The sequence below is a fragment of the Myripristis murdjan genome, chromosome 20, assembly GCF_902150065.1.
Source record: "Myripristis murdjan chromosome 20, fMyrMur1.1, whole genome shotgun sequence".
In the NCBI taxonomy this organism is placed as follows: Eukaryota; Metazoa; Chordata; class Actinopteri; order Holocentriformes; family Holocentridae; genus Myripristis; species Myripristis murdjan.
Genome location: NC_043999.1, coordinates 6465856 through 6483696, shown reverse-complemented (window position 1 = coordinate 6483696; position 17841 = coordinate 6465856). Strand labels below are relative to the sequence as shown.

General features: G+C 40.6%; 1 protein-coding gene across 2 annotated transcripts in view; it reads left to right on the top strand.

Annotated features, from left to right (window-relative positions):
- The window catches only part of LOC115379070 (collagen alpha-1(XVIII) chain-like), an 80379-nt gene that overhangs the window by 50906 nt on the left and 11632 nt on the right, over positions 1 to 17841 (top strand). For both annotated transcript variants that reach the window (XM_030079744.1, XM_030079743.1), the window contains exons 6-24: positions 210 to 284; positions 3774 to 3866; positions 7540 to 7678; positions 8083 to 8132; positions 8285 to 8476; positions 8643 to 8669; positions 9224 to 9286; positions 9445 to 9525; positions 10413 to 10469; positions 10619 to 10753; positions 12264 to 12317; positions 13364 to 13399; positions 14319 to 14453; positions 14639 to 14698; positions 14986 to 15021; positions 15155 to 15199; positions 16393 to 16455; positions 16854 to 16889; positions 17044 to 17127. In XM_030079744.1, coding sequence (XP_029935604.1) covers positions 210 to 284; positions 3774 to 3866; positions 7540 to 7678; positions 8083 to 8132; positions 8285 to 8476; positions 8643 to 8669; positions 9224 to 9286; positions 9445 to 9525; positions 10413 to 10469; positions 10619 to 10753; positions 12264 to 12317; positions 13364 to 13399; positions 14319 to 14453; positions 14639 to 14698; positions 14986 to 15021; positions 15155 to 15199; positions 16393 to 16455; positions 16854 to 16889; positions 17044 to 17127 — 1461 coding nt within the window. The remainder of the gene's footprint in view (positions 1 to 209; positions 285 to 3773; positions 3867 to 7539; positions 7679 to 8082; positions 8133 to 8284; positions 8477 to 8642; positions 8670 to 9223; positions 9287 to 9444; positions 9526 to 10412; positions 10470 to 10618; positions 10754 to 12263; positions 12318 to 13363; positions 13400 to 14318; positions 14454 to 14638; positions 14699 to 14985; positions 15022 to 15154; positions 15200 to 16392; positions 16456 to 16853; positions 16890 to 17043; positions 17128 to 17841) is intronic.

Here is a 17841-nt window from a genome sequence, read left to right as displayed (position 1 = left end):
GCCTATTACCAGATGTGTGTGACTGTGTGTGTGTGTGTGTAGTTATACTGGTGTAGGGGCAGAGAGACGGATGAACAGATTGACAAAAAGGTGGAGAAAGAGTGTCAGAGTGCGTGGGAAGTTTATTTTTCAGTTGGATGCAATGAAACAAACAGAAGTTACTACGCAACATAACACACTGACTCCCTGCTCGCTCTTTTTCTATCCAGGGCTCCATCCAGCAGCTCGTGTTAAAGTCTGATCCCACGGCCCCAGATGACCAGTGTGAGGAGGACGATCCTTATGTAAGTGCACCATGAACCCACACACACACACACACACACACACACACACACACACACACACACACACAGTCAGTCAGTTAATAAGGGTTAGGTCTCGATGCTTCCTTGATATTCCCACTGTAACAAGCTCATTATCTCCAGCTGTCAGTACTAACTCAGTGGTATGTGGCTGTGGTAATAAATGGAACTACTGCTCCCTCTACTGGTACAAAAACAACATTACAGAACTTTGTTATATGCGCATGTATTCCAAATCCTGCAGAAAAACAGAGGTGTGCTTCATCAAAAGTGGAAACGGGCAGCAGTTCTAGGAGAGCTGATTGGATGATTTATCTGTCACCTGTTAAATTTGCATGTATGCACATTTCAGACAGTAACATTTCAGACAGTAGATGTACCCTGGTAACTTTTCACAATCTTAGCTATGTTTTATAAGCCATATAAACCCTCTCAGGTGTCAAGTACACTTCTCCACTGATGAATTCTCTTCCTTGAACCCCCTGACCTGCTGTTCACCACAAACTGCGTGGTTTTTAGAAAACGTGTGTGCTTCAAGATAAAGTGGTCACATTCCACACATATGCCAGCAGAGCTGGCAATATGGCATCCTTTGTAGCTCCAAAACAGTCAAGGACACTGTACAGAAATGAATTTCGAAATTCATTTGCTGTTTGGACTCTCTCCCTACACCATTTTTTTAAATCTGTTTTCAACTGTCTACCACAGAAGGTACTGCAGAAATAATTACCTGCTCCCTTGAGTCAGGGATCTTTCCAGATGCTCTGTTCTCAGGCTGCTGTCGATGAAGAAGAACTGTGATGCATCTGATATCATTAATTACAGGCCCCTAACAAAATATATAGTGCTATGGGCACTTAACCAGGTAATAAGCACCCAAGGCAGAACATTGGAGGACTCGGTTCATTTGGCACATTCATTGGCCTCGTGTTTTATTAGGAATACGCACAGTCAAAACATCAGTCCCTGCATGGAGTACACCAGTGTTTTGCTTTGGGAAGTCATTACATGGCGAAGTGCCCTTAGTGCTATTGATTCAGATTGCTGTCCATGGCTGTAAACACACACTCACAATATAAGAGTGGCTGACACATGCTAGAGACACAATGGTTTAGACCCATATCAATCTTGTTCTTTCTTAGCAAGACCCTTGAAAAAGTTGTCCATAACCATTTCAAATAGTATTTACCTTCAAAAGGTGTTTTAGAATAGAATAGATACTTTATTGCCATTGTCATAAAACAACAAAAAACAGTTCAGCAGCTCCCTTCGGCAGTAAGCAATAAAAGACATTCAGATAAAATAAATAAAAGACATGATAAAACAACATAAAACACAAGAAAAAAGAGGAAAACAGTAAACTGCAAGTGCTATGGTTGCTGTGGTTCAGCTGCTAGCATCCCATGAGTGTGTGTGTGTGTGTGTGTGTGTGTGTGTGTGTGTGCGTGTGTGGGGTGGAGGGTCACACACTAGACTGCTTGTGGATAGAAACTGTTCCGGTGTCTGTTTGTGTGTGTTTTAATTGTCCTGTACCTCTTTCCTGAGGGAAGGAGGGTAAACAGCTTATGTCCAAGGTGGGTGGGGTCTTTTAAAATGCTGCTGGCTTTCCTACAGATCAGCATAAATGTCACTGAGGGAGGGCAGTGTGGTGTTTCTGATCTCACAACAGTGTAGAGACTGCATTTTTATAGGTGGTGATGACCTTCAACTCGACTTTAATTCAAATAGGGATTTAATTCTTGTAGTCTTGGTTCTAAGTGCTGTCTCTGAGAGTCTGGACCATGATATGCTGTTAGCTGGACTAGAAAAGTAGGCTGGTCAGTCTGGCCCAGTTTGTCCAATGGTTTGAGACCTATTTGCAAAGCATAACTTTCTTTGTATCCATTGGGAAATTTGTCTCGAAAGTTGGCATCCCCCAGGGATCAATACTTGGGCCACTATTATTTAATATGTATGTCCTCCCACGCACACAAACACTAAATACATTTGTCATAATTATGCGGATGACATTCAAATCTATATGCAGCATCAGTCTTCCCCGGTGACGTTGGTCCCATTGACTCACTTCCTCACAGTGTTTTGAGGACATAAACTTGTGGATGTCCTAAATGTTTTTACAAGCTAATAAGGACAAAAATGAGATATTTGTCAAAGTCTCAGAGACAAAAAAACAGAAAAAGCAAAGACCAAGACAGAAATCTTGGTTTCTTTATGGATGCCACTCTTAATATTTATCCATTATTCATTATTCATGTTAATCACACCCCAAAGTCAGTGGTGTACCATTTGAAAAATATCTCTAAAATAAGAGTATATAGCTCAAGTACACTGTGAGAAACTAGTGCATGCCTTCATTGCATGCAGATTAGATTACTGCAGTGGTCATTTTGCTGGTCTCCTTAAGCAGCCCATAGAGACTAATTCAAAATGCCACTGCATCACCTTTAACTGGGACTGTGAAAAATTTTAATACCTATATATAAAGCGAACAGTGTCCTTGCACCAGTTTATATCTGAGAATATGCTTGTTGGATATGAGCCAAAAAGAGCCCTCAGGTCATCAGGCAGAGGACTTTTATCTATTCCCTGGATGAACTCAAAAGCCACAAAGCTGCTTTCAGTTTTTATGTTCCCAGCGAGTGGAACACCCTGCCGGAGGATTTGAGATCTGCCCCAACAATCTTAAATCTTAAAAGGAAATTGAAAACATGTATTTTTGCTTGTATCTGTGTTTTATGCATGTACTTTATATGCATTGTGTGTGTTTGTTTTCAGTGGCATGCATATCAGTGAATATACACATTTATGATTGAATATATAGTTATAATTTGCCATGTATTTTATATAGCCTCTGTTTGCTTTGTGTATGAAATATGCTATATAAATAAATTTAACTTGACTTATGACTGCATCAATCTGGCACCTAAACTGCACACTTTTGTCTCATCAATCAATGGATTGGCTGATGTTTTGATACAGGGATAAAAGAAATGGGAATTTTGCGTTTACAAATCCTTAACTTTATCTGTACTATGATTTAATATACTCAAACACAAATCTGGACTTCTGGAAGTTGCATAAATTTTGTTTTCCTACTTCTCTTCCATCTGTCTCTCCTCCCCTGCCCTCTCTCTCTCATCTGTTAAGACAAAAAATGTAGCACTGGCCCTAATTGCCTGTGATATCCAGTGTGGAACATCTCCAAAAAATGTTAATTTTAAGATAAAACAACATACAGTCAGTGTGTTATCTCAGAAACCGTGGGAACTAAACAGCAGACAACCAAACATTTTTTGAAAATAGGGAGAACCAGTTATTTTGGCCTGTTGCCTCATACCGCTTTCGGATTCTGCTGCTCAAAACCATGCGTTATGTTTGTTCATAAGCATTTAATTATATCTTTCTATCTCTATCTTTATCTTTCTGCCTCCCTCCTCCTTTCCCCTGCCTTCTTTTTCGGTCTCTTTCCAGGCCTCTGGATACGGTAGCGGAGATGATGCCTATGAAGATATTGAAGGAATAGATGAAGTGAAGAAGATTGTGGAGGAGAGAGAGTATACCATGGTGAGGTTACACACACGTACAGCCAACAGTAATAAACCCTCTCTCCACTGTTTCCATGCCAGGTGGTATTTACCAGCGTTTCCCTTCCCATTCAAAGCAGCTGGGCTCGGACCAAAGAAAACAACTGTTATCTTAACAGGACTGGTGGAGACTGGCTCGTGGCAGTGTGCGGTGCTCCCAGCCAACTCTGTGCGATCTGAAAAAATGTTGCTCTTCTCCAGCAGTGTGGGGAGGTGTAACATCTAGCTTATAGATTTATTGAACTTTTCTTACAGTAGCAAAACATTTCTGATTATTTTATGGTGCTCCTTCTGAGATTGTTAGCTTTTATTTATCCAAAGAAGCTTGACTGAGCATGCATGCCTCTTTTTTTTTTTTTTTTTTTTTTTTTTTTTTTTAGAAATGCCCTGCTTCACAATCACACACTTGCACACATTCATGCCAGGGAGCCTCCCAGCCTTGTTGGCTACTAGAGGTGGAGGTTTAGTGCCTTGCTCAAGAGCACCCAACTAGAAGTTGTTAAACGAGATGAGAGGGTTTTCAATTTTTTTTGCTTTTTCCTCACCCAGATTCCTTGCAGTTACAAGCAAGTCTTTAGGTTTCCAAGCTGGACTCTACTGCTGCTGGAAAGAAATTATCAGTCCTTTGTGCTTGCAGTTAACTAAGCATTGCAGTATTTTTCTAGATAAGTACTTTTACTAAAGCGATTTTCCATACAAGTGCTATTACTTTCGACTAAAGTACTCCTGCTCAGTATTACTATCTCAACTGCAATGCCTCTACTTCAGCACTCTGATACTCTGAGTCATCCAAAAGTTAAACACTAGGTGCTGGACAGAAAATCTTATGATCTTATAATCTTATGAAAAATATAAAGTTCAGAAGAAGTCACGTGCTGGTGCACCATTAAATGCTGATCAGAGCATATTGTCCAGTGTGCAGATTCTACTTTTTCTATTCAAGACCTCACATCTTCACACCATGAAAAAAAGAGAACAGAATATTTATTAATTACAAAGCATTTTTGCATCTTTAAAAGAAACATTATTACTCAGAATACACCACTTAATAGGTCTAAATGCAGCTGCTTCTATTTTCAACAATGTTCATATTCACATTTTTTTTTTCTCTCTGAAAATTAGTTTTATGTTCATGTCAGCAATTATTTGGTAAAAGCAGTTGGTGTTACTATTTTTCTTGTGGTGCATGTGGTCCAGTTTCGATCTGCTGATGGAAAGCCATTGTTAGTTGGAAGTAATTGTTTGGATTTTGGAGTGTTTCCGGTGCAGACAGAGCTGAAATGTTCCCATGCTATAAAACACTGCCGTTTCACATCAAGTAAAAAAAAAAAAAATTGTGGAGTTAGGAGATTTTAATGTGACAGCAAAGATGCATGGACCTCTCAGCCAGATTTGTGCTGTTTGAAAAATGTTGATTCCTCTCTCAGCCACATCGCCGCAGTCGGATGAAAACATCAGATCCAAAACCCTAAGCTTTTCAGGAAATAATAGATAAACTGTTTTGTGACTGGCAGTCATGTTCCTAGATCAGTGTTTCCCAACCGGGGGTACGCGTACCCCTAGGGGTACGCGAGCACATTGCAGGGGGTACGTGAAAACATAGGCGGAAATCCCGGGGGTGTCGGGGGGGGACAAGACCCCTCCATCCATAAATTTTGAATAATATAGTAATATTCAATGAAAGTGCAATGCAAGCGGTGCTAATTATAAATGTAAAATAGTGGGTTTTTAAGTGTTTAAATGTTATGACCCCCCCATGCCTCACAGTGGTTTGGTCCGCATCCTGCTGCAGGCAGAGCGGCAGCTCGGTAACTTTCAGTCAGTCCATCAGCCTGAGAGGCAGCAGCCTGATGAGAACTAGCAAGAAAACCTCCTCAAGTGAAAGCCAGTAAGTCATTTATCACACCACTTGTTCACCAAGCACAAGGTTGTAATATGAAAAGTGATATTTTCCCCTGCTTGGTCCAAAACCTGCCTCTTTCAGCTCTCTGTTTAAGCTAATAGCTAATGATTGTTTACAGGCTGAAGCGAGTGCAGGACAGTGAGGGAGAGAGAGGACAGACCACAGGAGGAGCAAATACTGAGCTTTTTATTCTTTCAAAAAGTCTGTCAGGATATTAATGTCAGAAATAGTTCATATTTTACTGATATTTTGAGTTTGTCTCTAGATAGATATCTATTTTTTGCATTTTAAACTGCATTATTTTGTGGCATAGTTTCATTTCATTTTCTTATTTGCTCTAAAAGGGACTGTACAGCTCAAACATATACTGTATGTCACTATTTGATGCCATATCTTGCTTTGTTTTTTGTTGACAATACAATAAATTTTTTTGAAGAATAGTTTGATGTAGTTGGATTATTCAAGGTATTTCCTGTAGTTTTAGAGCTTATTTTGAGTTTCTAGTTCTTGTAAAGCTACTTTGATGGACTGTAGTGGAAATAGAACAGTGAGTAAAGAAATTAGGATTATTGCTTTTAATAGCATTATTTAAAACCTATGAACATGCTGAGGGCTCAGCACTTAATGGCAAATTTCAAAGGAGCATAAGAGAGTTCAGAGAGAGATGTACAATCGTGCCAGACAGCAATTACTCTCTGAAATTTTGCTGTTTACCCCCCCGCCCCCCGTAGCCACGTATGAGTGAGGGGGTACTCGTGGTCTGACAAAAAGGCTCAGGGGGTACACAAGACAAAAAAGGTTGGGAAACACTGTCCTAGATCATTCACAAACAGACAGTGGGCTTTGAATCAGTGTCCTGGCCAGGAATGGGCTTGTGAGCTTTAAGCAGCATATAAAAGACCTTGTAAATTAAAAATAAAAAAGCTCTGGGCTCTATGTGAAATGTTGTTTTCAGACTTAGTCAGCGGAGTGTGACAATGTAGTTGGACTTGTTCTGAGAGAAAACATTTCCCCCCGTCTGCGGCTCACTATGTTCTTTTTTTTTTTTTTTTTTTTTTATCTCGTCAACAATTATCTTGTTATTGAGTTTTGTTCTCAGAGGAAATTTGACTGCATCCACAAAATGAAATCAATAACAGGGAGAAGAAAAACGCTGATTATGAATATATTAGAGAAGACAAAAGAAATACAGTGAAAAAGGAAACCAGATGAGTAATAGACAGATACAGAAACAAGATATAAACACACTTTTATGCTGTAGGCTTTCCAGATTTCTGTGATTGTGGTTGGGAAATATTTGACAGAAAATAATCTGACTGCTGAAAATAGAAAGTGACAGATTCATGCAGAGAATGATCTTTACTACCTTTCTTTGCCTCTAGATGTCAATGAAAAGTTGTTGACCTTTCATTATATTATCGCACTCAGTCTACATCACACATTAGTAATGTAGTTTATATTTGTTTGTGCTTGTATTATTATTTCACTGATTTGTATAATTATTTTAAATTAAGCTACACAGTGGCTATATGTAGAAATAGTTGTTTTTTTTTGCATGATATTTTCATTGCAGAAAAAATATTTTTGCATGAAGTTACACAATTTAAGATTATTCATTCAAAAAATAGTTGATGTTTTGTTCTGGCTGCATTTCATGAGTTCTCCCCATCCATAATGTGCACACACACACACACACACACACACACACACACACACACACACACACTCTAACTTTGTCTGCCCTCTGTAGCCCTTCCCAACTTACAGTCCCCCGGTCCAAGCTCCGCCCACTGAAGCATCACTAGTTAATGAGAATGAGGATGATGAGGATGAAGAGGTGACATCCGGACAGGAGGCAGAGACAACCACAGTTACAACCACAATTACAGGTAAGTTACGGTAGTTAATTTACACACTCTCTCCCAAACACATACAAACATAATTTTACTTGTACGTCGTGATATGATCTATGTCCAGAATATTATATATAATATATAATGTATATCAGTATTTTGTTGCACCTCTTGTGTTGATGTATTTCCTGGAACTACCACTAGATGGCACTCATGGGAAAACTGAAGACCTGAAACTGGGCATGAGTTAAAATTCCCAATAAAATTAAATGTTTTTCTTATCTTTTTTCTCCTCCCACTATATCATTCTGTTTTCTTTTCTTCCATTATGTAAAATCAAATTATAATAAAAATGTTAAACAGCTTGTTAAGAGGATAGAAGTTTATTTAAGATTAAATTTAGCAGTCTTAACTGTAATGTGCTCACTGTGTTTCTCCAGCTACAGCAAGACCAACTCAGACAGCTGCTCCAGCCTACAGACCTGCCACTGTAAGTACTGATTTTCCTCACAACTGGCATCCAGTATGCACAGTATAACACACATTTTGCTTGACTTCATATGCTTTCTCATTAATGTCCAGAATGTTTTATTAGTCACGTTATCCAGTGATAATTAACAGCAATGAACCCAATCCATCCAGGTGCTACCAGGCCAGAAAGGGGAGCCAGGGGAGCCAGGTCCCCCAGGGCCTGCAGGGCCCCCCGGACCCCCAGGCAGCGTCTCTGAAGAGTGGAGGGGGTCTGGAGATGGAGGAGAGCCAGGGCCACGGGGCCCACAGGGGCTGCCAGGGCCTCAAGGCCCACCAGGAGCACCTGGGAATGATGGACAGCCTGTATGTTTTATTGATCTATCTATCTACTGCTACATCATATCAGCTTTCTACAGTACAATGTTAGGGGAACTGTTCTATTCATCACACTATTAAAGCTGTTTCTTTCATGTCTAAAAGTTGTGAGATAAATATCAAATCAGTTATTCTTTTTAATTTTTTTTTTCAGGGCCATAAAGGTGACATTGGAGTTCCAGTAAGTAAATGCTTTTCCAGCCCATTCTTGAGGGAGTTTGTAATTTTTTTACTATCTCTGCAGGAAATTGTCCTGCAGGGATGCACCCTCACCTTGTATGGATATTGACTCTGGGTGCTAGACTTTATATGTTTGCCAATACCAAGTATTGATCCAACACATTACTTTGACCAGACAGTATAGACTTGGACCATCAGTTTGGGGATGAGTGGGAAAAAAAATAATCACAAGATGTAGACAGATCTAACATCTTGAGGTAGAATATCAAGTTGCTTTGATTTCTTAAATATTTAATGTATAGCTCTTGCTCATGGTCTTAATGTTGCGCAAACTTGCTGATATCAGTATCCTGTATGTTGTCTTATTGACCTTATATTCAATACAAGTGTCAGCGTTAATGCAGCCTCACAACTCTCGCAAGTTAACACAGCAGATTTTCTTTCCAGGGTAAAAACGTCAGTGTGCTAGACCTGAACTGTGCTGCATTATTTCTGGTATCCAATGTGGGAATGTGTCTGTTACTCTGACCAAAACCATGACTGTCTTGTTTTCAGGGAGAGACTGGGATTCCAGGATTTCCAGGTTTACCCGGAGACCCTGGACCTAAAGGTGACAAGGTACATGGTGGTCTACTTTCACATTCATGACAGTTGGACTTTCTTTGGCTCACATCAGTGGTGGTGTGAATAAAACAAACTAATTAATAACTGAATGATAAATTAAGTGAATCACTGATTGTGCAAATAAATAAACAGCAGAACACTGTCTCCCACAGGGCGATTCTGGTGTGGGACAGCCAGGCCCTCCAGGTCCTCCTGGACCTCCAGGACGTCCCAGCAAATCTTCCAGGTTCCTGGTGAGTTTTTCAAAAGACTTTCACAAGGTCCTTACAAAAGCTGAGGCAATCGTTAAAGGCAGTCCTTTCAGATATAAGCATTTACTGTAGGTCTGAAGGTAAACCTCAGAGGTGTCAGAATGAAAAAACTGAAAAAATGAAAATCTATAATGAGAAAGTTAGAACATTGAACACAGTTTCACTGGAGTGTTGTCTCAATAAAAAAAAGTTCAGATTTAGTTCTGGATGGAAGTTTTCATGTTTTGGTTTTCTCAGCCATGGTGTTATGGTTAAAATGTTGCACCATTTAACCTTCCTATTATCTTTGCCTCATATTTCATGACTTTCCCTAATTTAATGAGCACAAGTGGGTTAACATAAAATTAACATGATGGCATGTTTTAAATGTGATGTACACATCTTGAACGCATCGGCACTTCTCTGGGGTCGAGGTTGTTTTAACAACCTTTATCATCAACAACTGATAAAACATGTTAGTAAATATGAAGGGTTAAGTTCTGAAAGTCTGTATACTTAGTTTTGTTTTTATGAGGTTACAATGATAAACCACTTCTTCTCCTGCAGGGGGCTCTGTTGCTGTCTTTTGCTGCTGTCTGTTGCTGGCTGTACACTTGCATTTTTATGCATCAGTTAAATTTATAAGATAAAATATGGAAACATTTACCATCTGAAACACCCACTCGTGCAAAATGAATGCTGGTGTGAAAGTATTGACTTATGAATATTAAGATTATCACAAATTGGTTATTATCATTTTAGGTGTGAATCCCCTCAATACTATTGTTTTGATCCAAGTCTGCCCAGTCATCTCAGTCTAATCTTTGATCTGGTAATTAATTGACTGGCATTTTAGCTGATTGGCTGGTCATGTGGTGTGTGTTCCTCAGGATGCCATCGAGGGGTCAGGGTTCGATGACTTTGACAGCGATGCTGAGATAATTAGGGTGAGTAACTCTCAGCTGGGCTGGGCTACTTTGACATTAGATGCTGCAGTAATACAGTCTCTGTTTCTTCACCCTCTCTGTGTCTCTGGGTATTTTGCTCTCTTTTCTCTCACTGTGTGTGATTGAAATGTCTTGTCTTGTTTCCTCAGGGTCCCCCTGGCCCTCCCGGTCCTCCTGGCCCACCAGGGCCCCCAGCGGCCGACTCTGAGGACGTCTTCCCTGGCCCACCTGGGTCCCCAGGGAGAGACGGGAAGGATGGAGAGATCGGTAAACCTGGACTTCCTGTAAGTTTCATGTCAACACTTCCAGTTCATTAATGTCATTAATTTTCATGTCAACAGTTTTCCTAGCTGGCTTTGCATATCCACTAAATGCTATATATTGTCCATCTTCCGCGAACCACTTACTAAAGTTAATGTCCTTCCTACAACTAGCAGTCAGCCAGCTGAAATCAGTCATTGCACAGGAACAAGGAAATTCAGGGACTCACAATATGAAGGCAGGTTAAACATAAACTGCATGAAAAAATGTATGAATGAATGAAGATAGTTATAGCTACATTTCCCCTGCATTACCTTCCCTGCAAGAGAGCTTCCAGCTTTCATCTTTAAAATTCAGAGGCTTGGCATCTCAAGTGATAGAGGAACACTGACATTGCTGACCCAGCCTTTGTTTTCAGGTGATTGAGGAGTGGTTTAGTGGTTCTTGGTCTGGGTCTTGGTCTGGTTCTGGGTCTGGTTCTTGGTCTGGTTCTGGGTCTGGCTCGGGTCAGGTATTGTCATTTGGTCCCATCAAAACCAAGGGGCCTAAAAGACAGTATTTCCCCCAGCTGTATTTTAAAACACCATGTTGATTTAGTGCCATTCTGCCATGACTTGCTAAGCGCTATTGTGTGTCTAACCCTGTTTACACCTGGCCTAAAGAAATTCTTGGATGAAGTTTACATTTGGATAAAAAAAAAAAAATCCAAATGTAAACACACCCAATAGACATTTGAAATCTGATTGATCAATTTGATTTCAAACACCTGTTGGCTGTGTTTACACTTGGATTTGTACGTGGTGACACACAAGCAGATATCAGATTACTCAAGACACATTTTGCATGCCAAGTGTAAACACATGTGTCTCTGTGTCTGATTGTGTGTCTCTGTGTTTCATAGAGAACTGTGTGTGTGCATGTGTGTGTGTGTGTGTGTGTGTGTGTGCATCATTCATATCAATGGTTTCTTCATAAATATGGATGTATGTTCATTTATAAACGTTAATGCTTCACAATGCATACAATCTTCTGTATGGACACACACACACACACACACACATGCAGAGGTCATGAGTTTTCTATATGACCTCTGTTTTAATTTTTTTATGCACTTGCCGTTATCCTTACGATTAGTACATAAAGCTAACAGTGCTTTTGAAAGAAGTGCTGAAAAAGCTTTACAACATGGTCTGTGCTTTTGGCTGCAGCATCAGTCGGGGGAAATCTGTCTTTTCACTCAAAATTGTTAGAGGCTTTTACTAACTGTGCAAATAGACTACTCACAGTTTATACAGAGCCATCCTGCAGCACACTCGTGGTGCATAAAAGTTTATGCACTCCAGTTTCCCTAGAAATGGCTCATCAGCACCGTTAGTATTTCCTCATTTTAACCCGGTTAGCCTGCAGCTAAGAGAGATGCTAACAAAGGTAGCAACCCGTTTTATGTAGTGCCAACAATGTGTCAAGTTTCTGGTAAAGACTGGTAGTCGTCTAAAATTTTGAATGTCAAGAAAATCCTTGAATTTTTTGCAGGGAGATGATGGAAAAGACGGGGAACCGGGGCCTGCTGGGGCCAAGGGAGACCAGGTGAGACGGGATGGGATTCCAATGCATTTCTTGTTATTGCATCAGTTCAGTTGTCCTTAAAGGGAAAATTGGCACGCAGCCTGGTACACATCACAATGTATTATCACTACAAACAAAGATAAAATGCACAGAAACACAATATATATGCTGAATAAAACAATGGGAAGACGACTAGATGGGATCAGCAGGAAAGGGTTGGGTTTGAGAGCATCTGTATATCTGTCTGTTGCAGTTACGCAGGTTTATGGTGCATGGAATCACACAGAAGTTCGATCTGTTTAATTTAGTCTGTGGGTGCCTGAAACTACAGCCAAAAGGGAACGGCTCAAACCCTAACCCATAAACACTGAGTAATGTTGTCTGTAATGCTCTTGGCATTGAAGATTAGTCTTCTTATTTGCTGAGGGACGATACCAGAAAGTGTCTTTATGGTCCAGTGACAGTATTTAAAACTGCAGACGAGGCAAAACTAGGTTTTCAATGCAGTCAAGGACGGACGCTTTTTCTTTCTTTCTTTCTTTCTTTCTTTCTTTCTTTCTTTCTTTCTTTCTTTCATTCTCTGGGGGCATGCATGATTGGACTAAGTTAAACTAAGGAGTGAGAAGTAAGAAAACTGCAGAACTAAGTTTTGAATTCTTTTGTTGACTTGGCCGCTGCAGCTGGAAGTGCCTTCTTGTGAATGTACGCCACTGTGCACCAAACTGGCCTCTACCATATTACCTGGTGTATGAGAGCACCTTTGATTTCCCACAATGAGCTGCACATAACATGGAATCTGCACAGCCTCAAGAGCATGCGGATTGCAAAATACATTATGGACAAATGAACGCAGGAGCCAACAAAACAACACGCAGTTGCAAGCACCTGAATGATAAACCTTGCATTACTGTAGCTACTCTCATTTTTTCATGAGACACCCTTTAAATTTTGCTTGTAAGATTCTCACAGTTAAGTTTTTTTTTTCTGAAAACCAGAAACTAGAGTCAATGTCATGTCCTTACCGTTGATGTGATTTTACACTAAGTTGTTAATTTGTTTGTTAACAGGGCGAGCCGGGTGTGAACGGGCCACCAGGGCCGAAGGTAAGACCCACACTGCAAAAACTCAAAATCTTACCAAGATTATTTGTCTTATTTCAAGTCAAAAATGTCTTATTCCTAGTCAAAATATCTCATTACACTTAAAATAAGACATGATCACCTCAGAAGTAACTTGTTTTTAGACAATTGTCTCTTGTTTCAAGTGAAAATTTGCTTGAAACAAGTGAAAATTTGCTTGTTTCATTGGCAAAATTTGTTTCTTGTTTCTAGCTAATTTTCACTTATTTCAAGTGAATTTTCACTTTTTCCACTGGCAAATTTTGCCAATGAAACAAGCAAATTTTCACTTGTTTCAAGTGAATTCTCACTTGAAACAAGTGAAAATTGTCTAAAAACTATTTACTTCTGAGGTGATCATGTCTTATTTTAAGTGTAATGAGATATGCTGACTAGAAATAAGACATTTTTGACTTGAAATAAGACAAATAATCTTGGTAAGATTTTGCGTTTTTGCAATGCATCAACCACTACAGGACAAACCAGGATTATTAATGCTAGTACTGCTAATTATATTGGCTATTCATATTGGAATTGAATTCAAAATGACATTTGCACAGTATAACTGATAAGTTTATGTCTGTTCAATTGTTATTTTCTCTCTATGATTTATATGTCTCCCTCCCTATGTCCTCATTTTCCTCCCAACTCTCTTTCTCCATCCGTTAATCTGTCCATGTTCCTTCCCAGCTTGCTCTCCCTGGCCTCCCTCTGTCTTCTAACTCTCTTCCTTTCTTCATCCCTCATCCATGTCATTACCATTGCATTTCCTTTTTTTTTTTAAGATCCCTTAAAGTCACATTTTCAGTTTATTGCTCTTTGACAGAAACACTTTTGCCATCTTGGGACACGATTTTCTAATTTTTTGGCATTTTTAATTAAACGTGTAATCTTTCACTCTCAGGGTGATCAAGGTCCTGCAGGCTTCCCCGGCCTGACAGGAGATCAGGGTCCAGAGGGGAAGCCTGGTCCCAGGGGTCTCCCTGGCCCTCCTGGGCCCCCAGGCCCCCCTGGAAGAAGCTACAGCTTTGACTTGGAGGTACAGCATTTTTCACCACTTTCACATCTTTGTTTTCTCTTGCTGATATCAATTCTGAGTGCTGAACTTTTCAGACTGAAGTGGATTATTTAGTGTATGCTGCACGGCCTGGTTTTCTTTAGTTGTTTTTGGAGAGAGACGGGTCAATAACAGGCTGATCTTTACCCAACTGGTTGTGTTCCCAGGACTTGGAAGGATCCGGGAGACAGAGTGGCTTCGGGCCTGTGCTGTCCAGAGGCCCACAGGTACAACCAGCACTGTGTTTATATGTGGAAAATAACCCAGCTCTATTATTATTGGCTGTTTTTACACCATAATGTGATAACATACATTATTACATAAATTGATTTGAGGATGTATCTGCTAACTCATTTAAAGGATGCTGACAGTGGTTCGTTTCACAACTGTAAAAAGCCAGACACGGTCCTCCAGCTGCAGAATGGACATTTTTAGAAACAGTGAAGACATCACTACTACAAACTTGTAATCTTGAAAAAAAAAAAAAAAATCAGCATGTATTTTATTCCCACAGGGACCTGCTGGGATCCCTGGCCTTCCAGGTCCCAAGGTAAGACATTTATGAGTGTGAGTGTGAAATTCAGGCAATTGATTTTTTTTTTTTTTTTTTTTTTTTTATTCCACCTTGCACATGTTGTATGTTGGAAATTGATTTTTTACCTGTCCTCTTCCTCTGTTGCCAGGGTAAAGATGGTTTTGCCGGTGTTCCAGGAAGACCAGGAGAAAAGGTGAGTCCACCTCACCTCAACTCTCGTTGTTGTTATTGTTTTTGAGATGTTGAAGGTTGAATTTGCCAGCTTTGGTTAAAGTCGGTGAGACAAAATCATGTATTTGAAAAATCAGTGGCAGCACAATCCAATTTCACTACGTTTGTTCACTTCAAAGCAGTGGTTTTCCATCTTTAATCCTGTTGATTTACACGAACACACAGAAGAAAATCACTAACAACTTCTGCTTTTATATCTCAAATGTTAAAATGTCAAAATGTCATCATACTTTTTGAATGCTTTTCATCAGTTCTTCAAATCATCTTTCTCTCTCATTCGCCTGATCCTGCAGAGATCAAGTCTCTTATTGCATGTTGCTCTTGGAAACCCAGCAAACAGGCCTGCAGTGGCCCTTTACAGGCCCACTTAGGGCAGCCCGCGCAGGCCCCCTGAGAATTTGCTCATTGGCAAAACGTTGGCCCCTCAGTGCTGGTCCCGCATGGGCAGCCCTCATTAACCCCTAAGGAAGCCTGCACTGGCCCTGTATGGGCCCACTTAGGGCTGGCTACAGGGCGCACAGCAGGCAGCCTTTACCTAGCCTTCAGGAAGCCCTCACTGCCCTCACTAGGCCCACACTGATTTTGCAGTTAAATTAATCTACAACAATAAATCAGTTCCACACATAAATGTATTTCAACTACTAGTGTAGTTTCCTTTGGGAGTTCCATACATCTAAAATGGATGCGGTCATTGATGTATGCATTGTCAAAAATGTTCAATAGTCAAAAGGATTCAAATCAATTCATTTATTAAATACACACACATTACACTGAATGAAAAATGTTTATAATTTATTGTTGTAGATTAATTTAACTGCAAAATCAGTGTGGGCCTAGTGAGGGCAGTGAGGGCCTCCTGAAAGCTAGGTAAAGGCTGCCTGCTGTGCGCCCTGTAGCCAGCCCTAAGTGGGCCCATACAGGGCCAGTGCAGGCTTCCTTAGGGGTTAATGAGGGCTGCCCATGCGGGACCAGCACTGAGGGGCCAACGTTTTGCCAATGAGCAAATTCTCAGGGGGCCTGCGCGGGCTGCCCTAAGTGGGCCTGTAAAGGGCCATTGCAGGCCTGTTTGCTGGGAATGCATGTCAGTATTAGTCAAGAGGTGAACGGATATGAAGCAGTCTTTTTTTTTTTTTTTTTTTTTCTTGTTTCCTTTAGGGGGAGCCAGGTGCTGCAGGACCACCAGGGCTTCCAGGAGTGGATGGGTTAAATGGGCCACAGGTCAGTAATGGATCCACTGACATGTACACAGGAAAAGATTTAATGATTTCAATAAAATGTGAAATTTTAAGACTGGCCCACGCTGTGATAGGTTCTGTGATGGAAGGAGCATCAGCAAAAATCTGTTATAGAAGTTAAAATTTTATTAAAATGAGGATGCTTGTTGGTAAAACTTTTAAGTCGTGATTTGCAAGGCGTGCTTGTCTATTTGCCGGTGGGAAAGGAGACGTTTAGCAGACACATTTTAGTATGCTGTTGACCAAATAAAAGAGCATTGTGTATTGGGGTTAGGCCTTAAATGGCTGTCAGTGCCGATGGTGTCTACTTGAAAAGCACTTGGAGAAAAAACGACCATTTTACCGAGTGTGTGTCAATGTTTGTTCTTATGTCAACACCAGGGTCCAAAGGGCGACAAAGGAGACGCAGGACAAAAGGTAAAACCATCAAAGAGAGAATGTGTGACACGGGCAAACTCATACACATGCACACACACACATACAACACACACACACATAGCATTCTGTTTCAGTATTCACTTCACTGTACCCTGTGTTGCAGATGGTAACGTGTGATATTTTTGTTTTTCAGGGAGCGCCAGGACAGGATGGGCTCAGTCTCCCTGGTCCTCCAGGGCCACCGGGACCCCCCGGACCCATCATCAACCTCCAGGAAGTACGTGGCCCCTGACCCCTGACCCCTGTCTGTCCTATCATGACAACACTCGTGCAGCTCACTGGGTAGAGTCCACAATGGCAGTGTTAGCACCAGGCACTGTCATTTAACATACTGAGTGGATAGAAACCTTAAAATAATGAGATTGGCCTACTTGTTGGTTATGAACATAGACACCAGTATCATCCATGTGTCTCTGTGGGATCATTCCCTCCTGTTCACCATGATAACTAATGATATTAGTTATATCAAAGTGATAAAATTAGAACTTCTAGCACTTTCAGGCAGTTTTTTTCAGCAGATTGACATGAAAATTACAAGAAATTTGATACAACTTAATGCACAATCTTGAAACACCAGGGCTACATTCCCTATTTATTCAAGAAGTGAGTGTAAAAGTCATTACACAGCAGATGAATACGCGATTGGACGCCTGAGGTTTATGGGAAATAGTTAGCAACGGGAGAACGAGAGTCTACCAGGGGCACATGAATGATTTCGGTGCCTTATCGTCTAATCACAGGTAAGTCACCTATTTAATAGGGTGATTTCTCAAAAAACGTGGCGTGCTTTGTTAAAACTGACAGTGCCGCTGCCATTTGAATACACACGGACTGATCACACACACCCATAAGCTTGAATGGTTAATCAGACTGATGGATTTGTTCAGCGAGTCGGAGTTGTGTGGGTTTACGTCAACAATCTTCTCCTTCA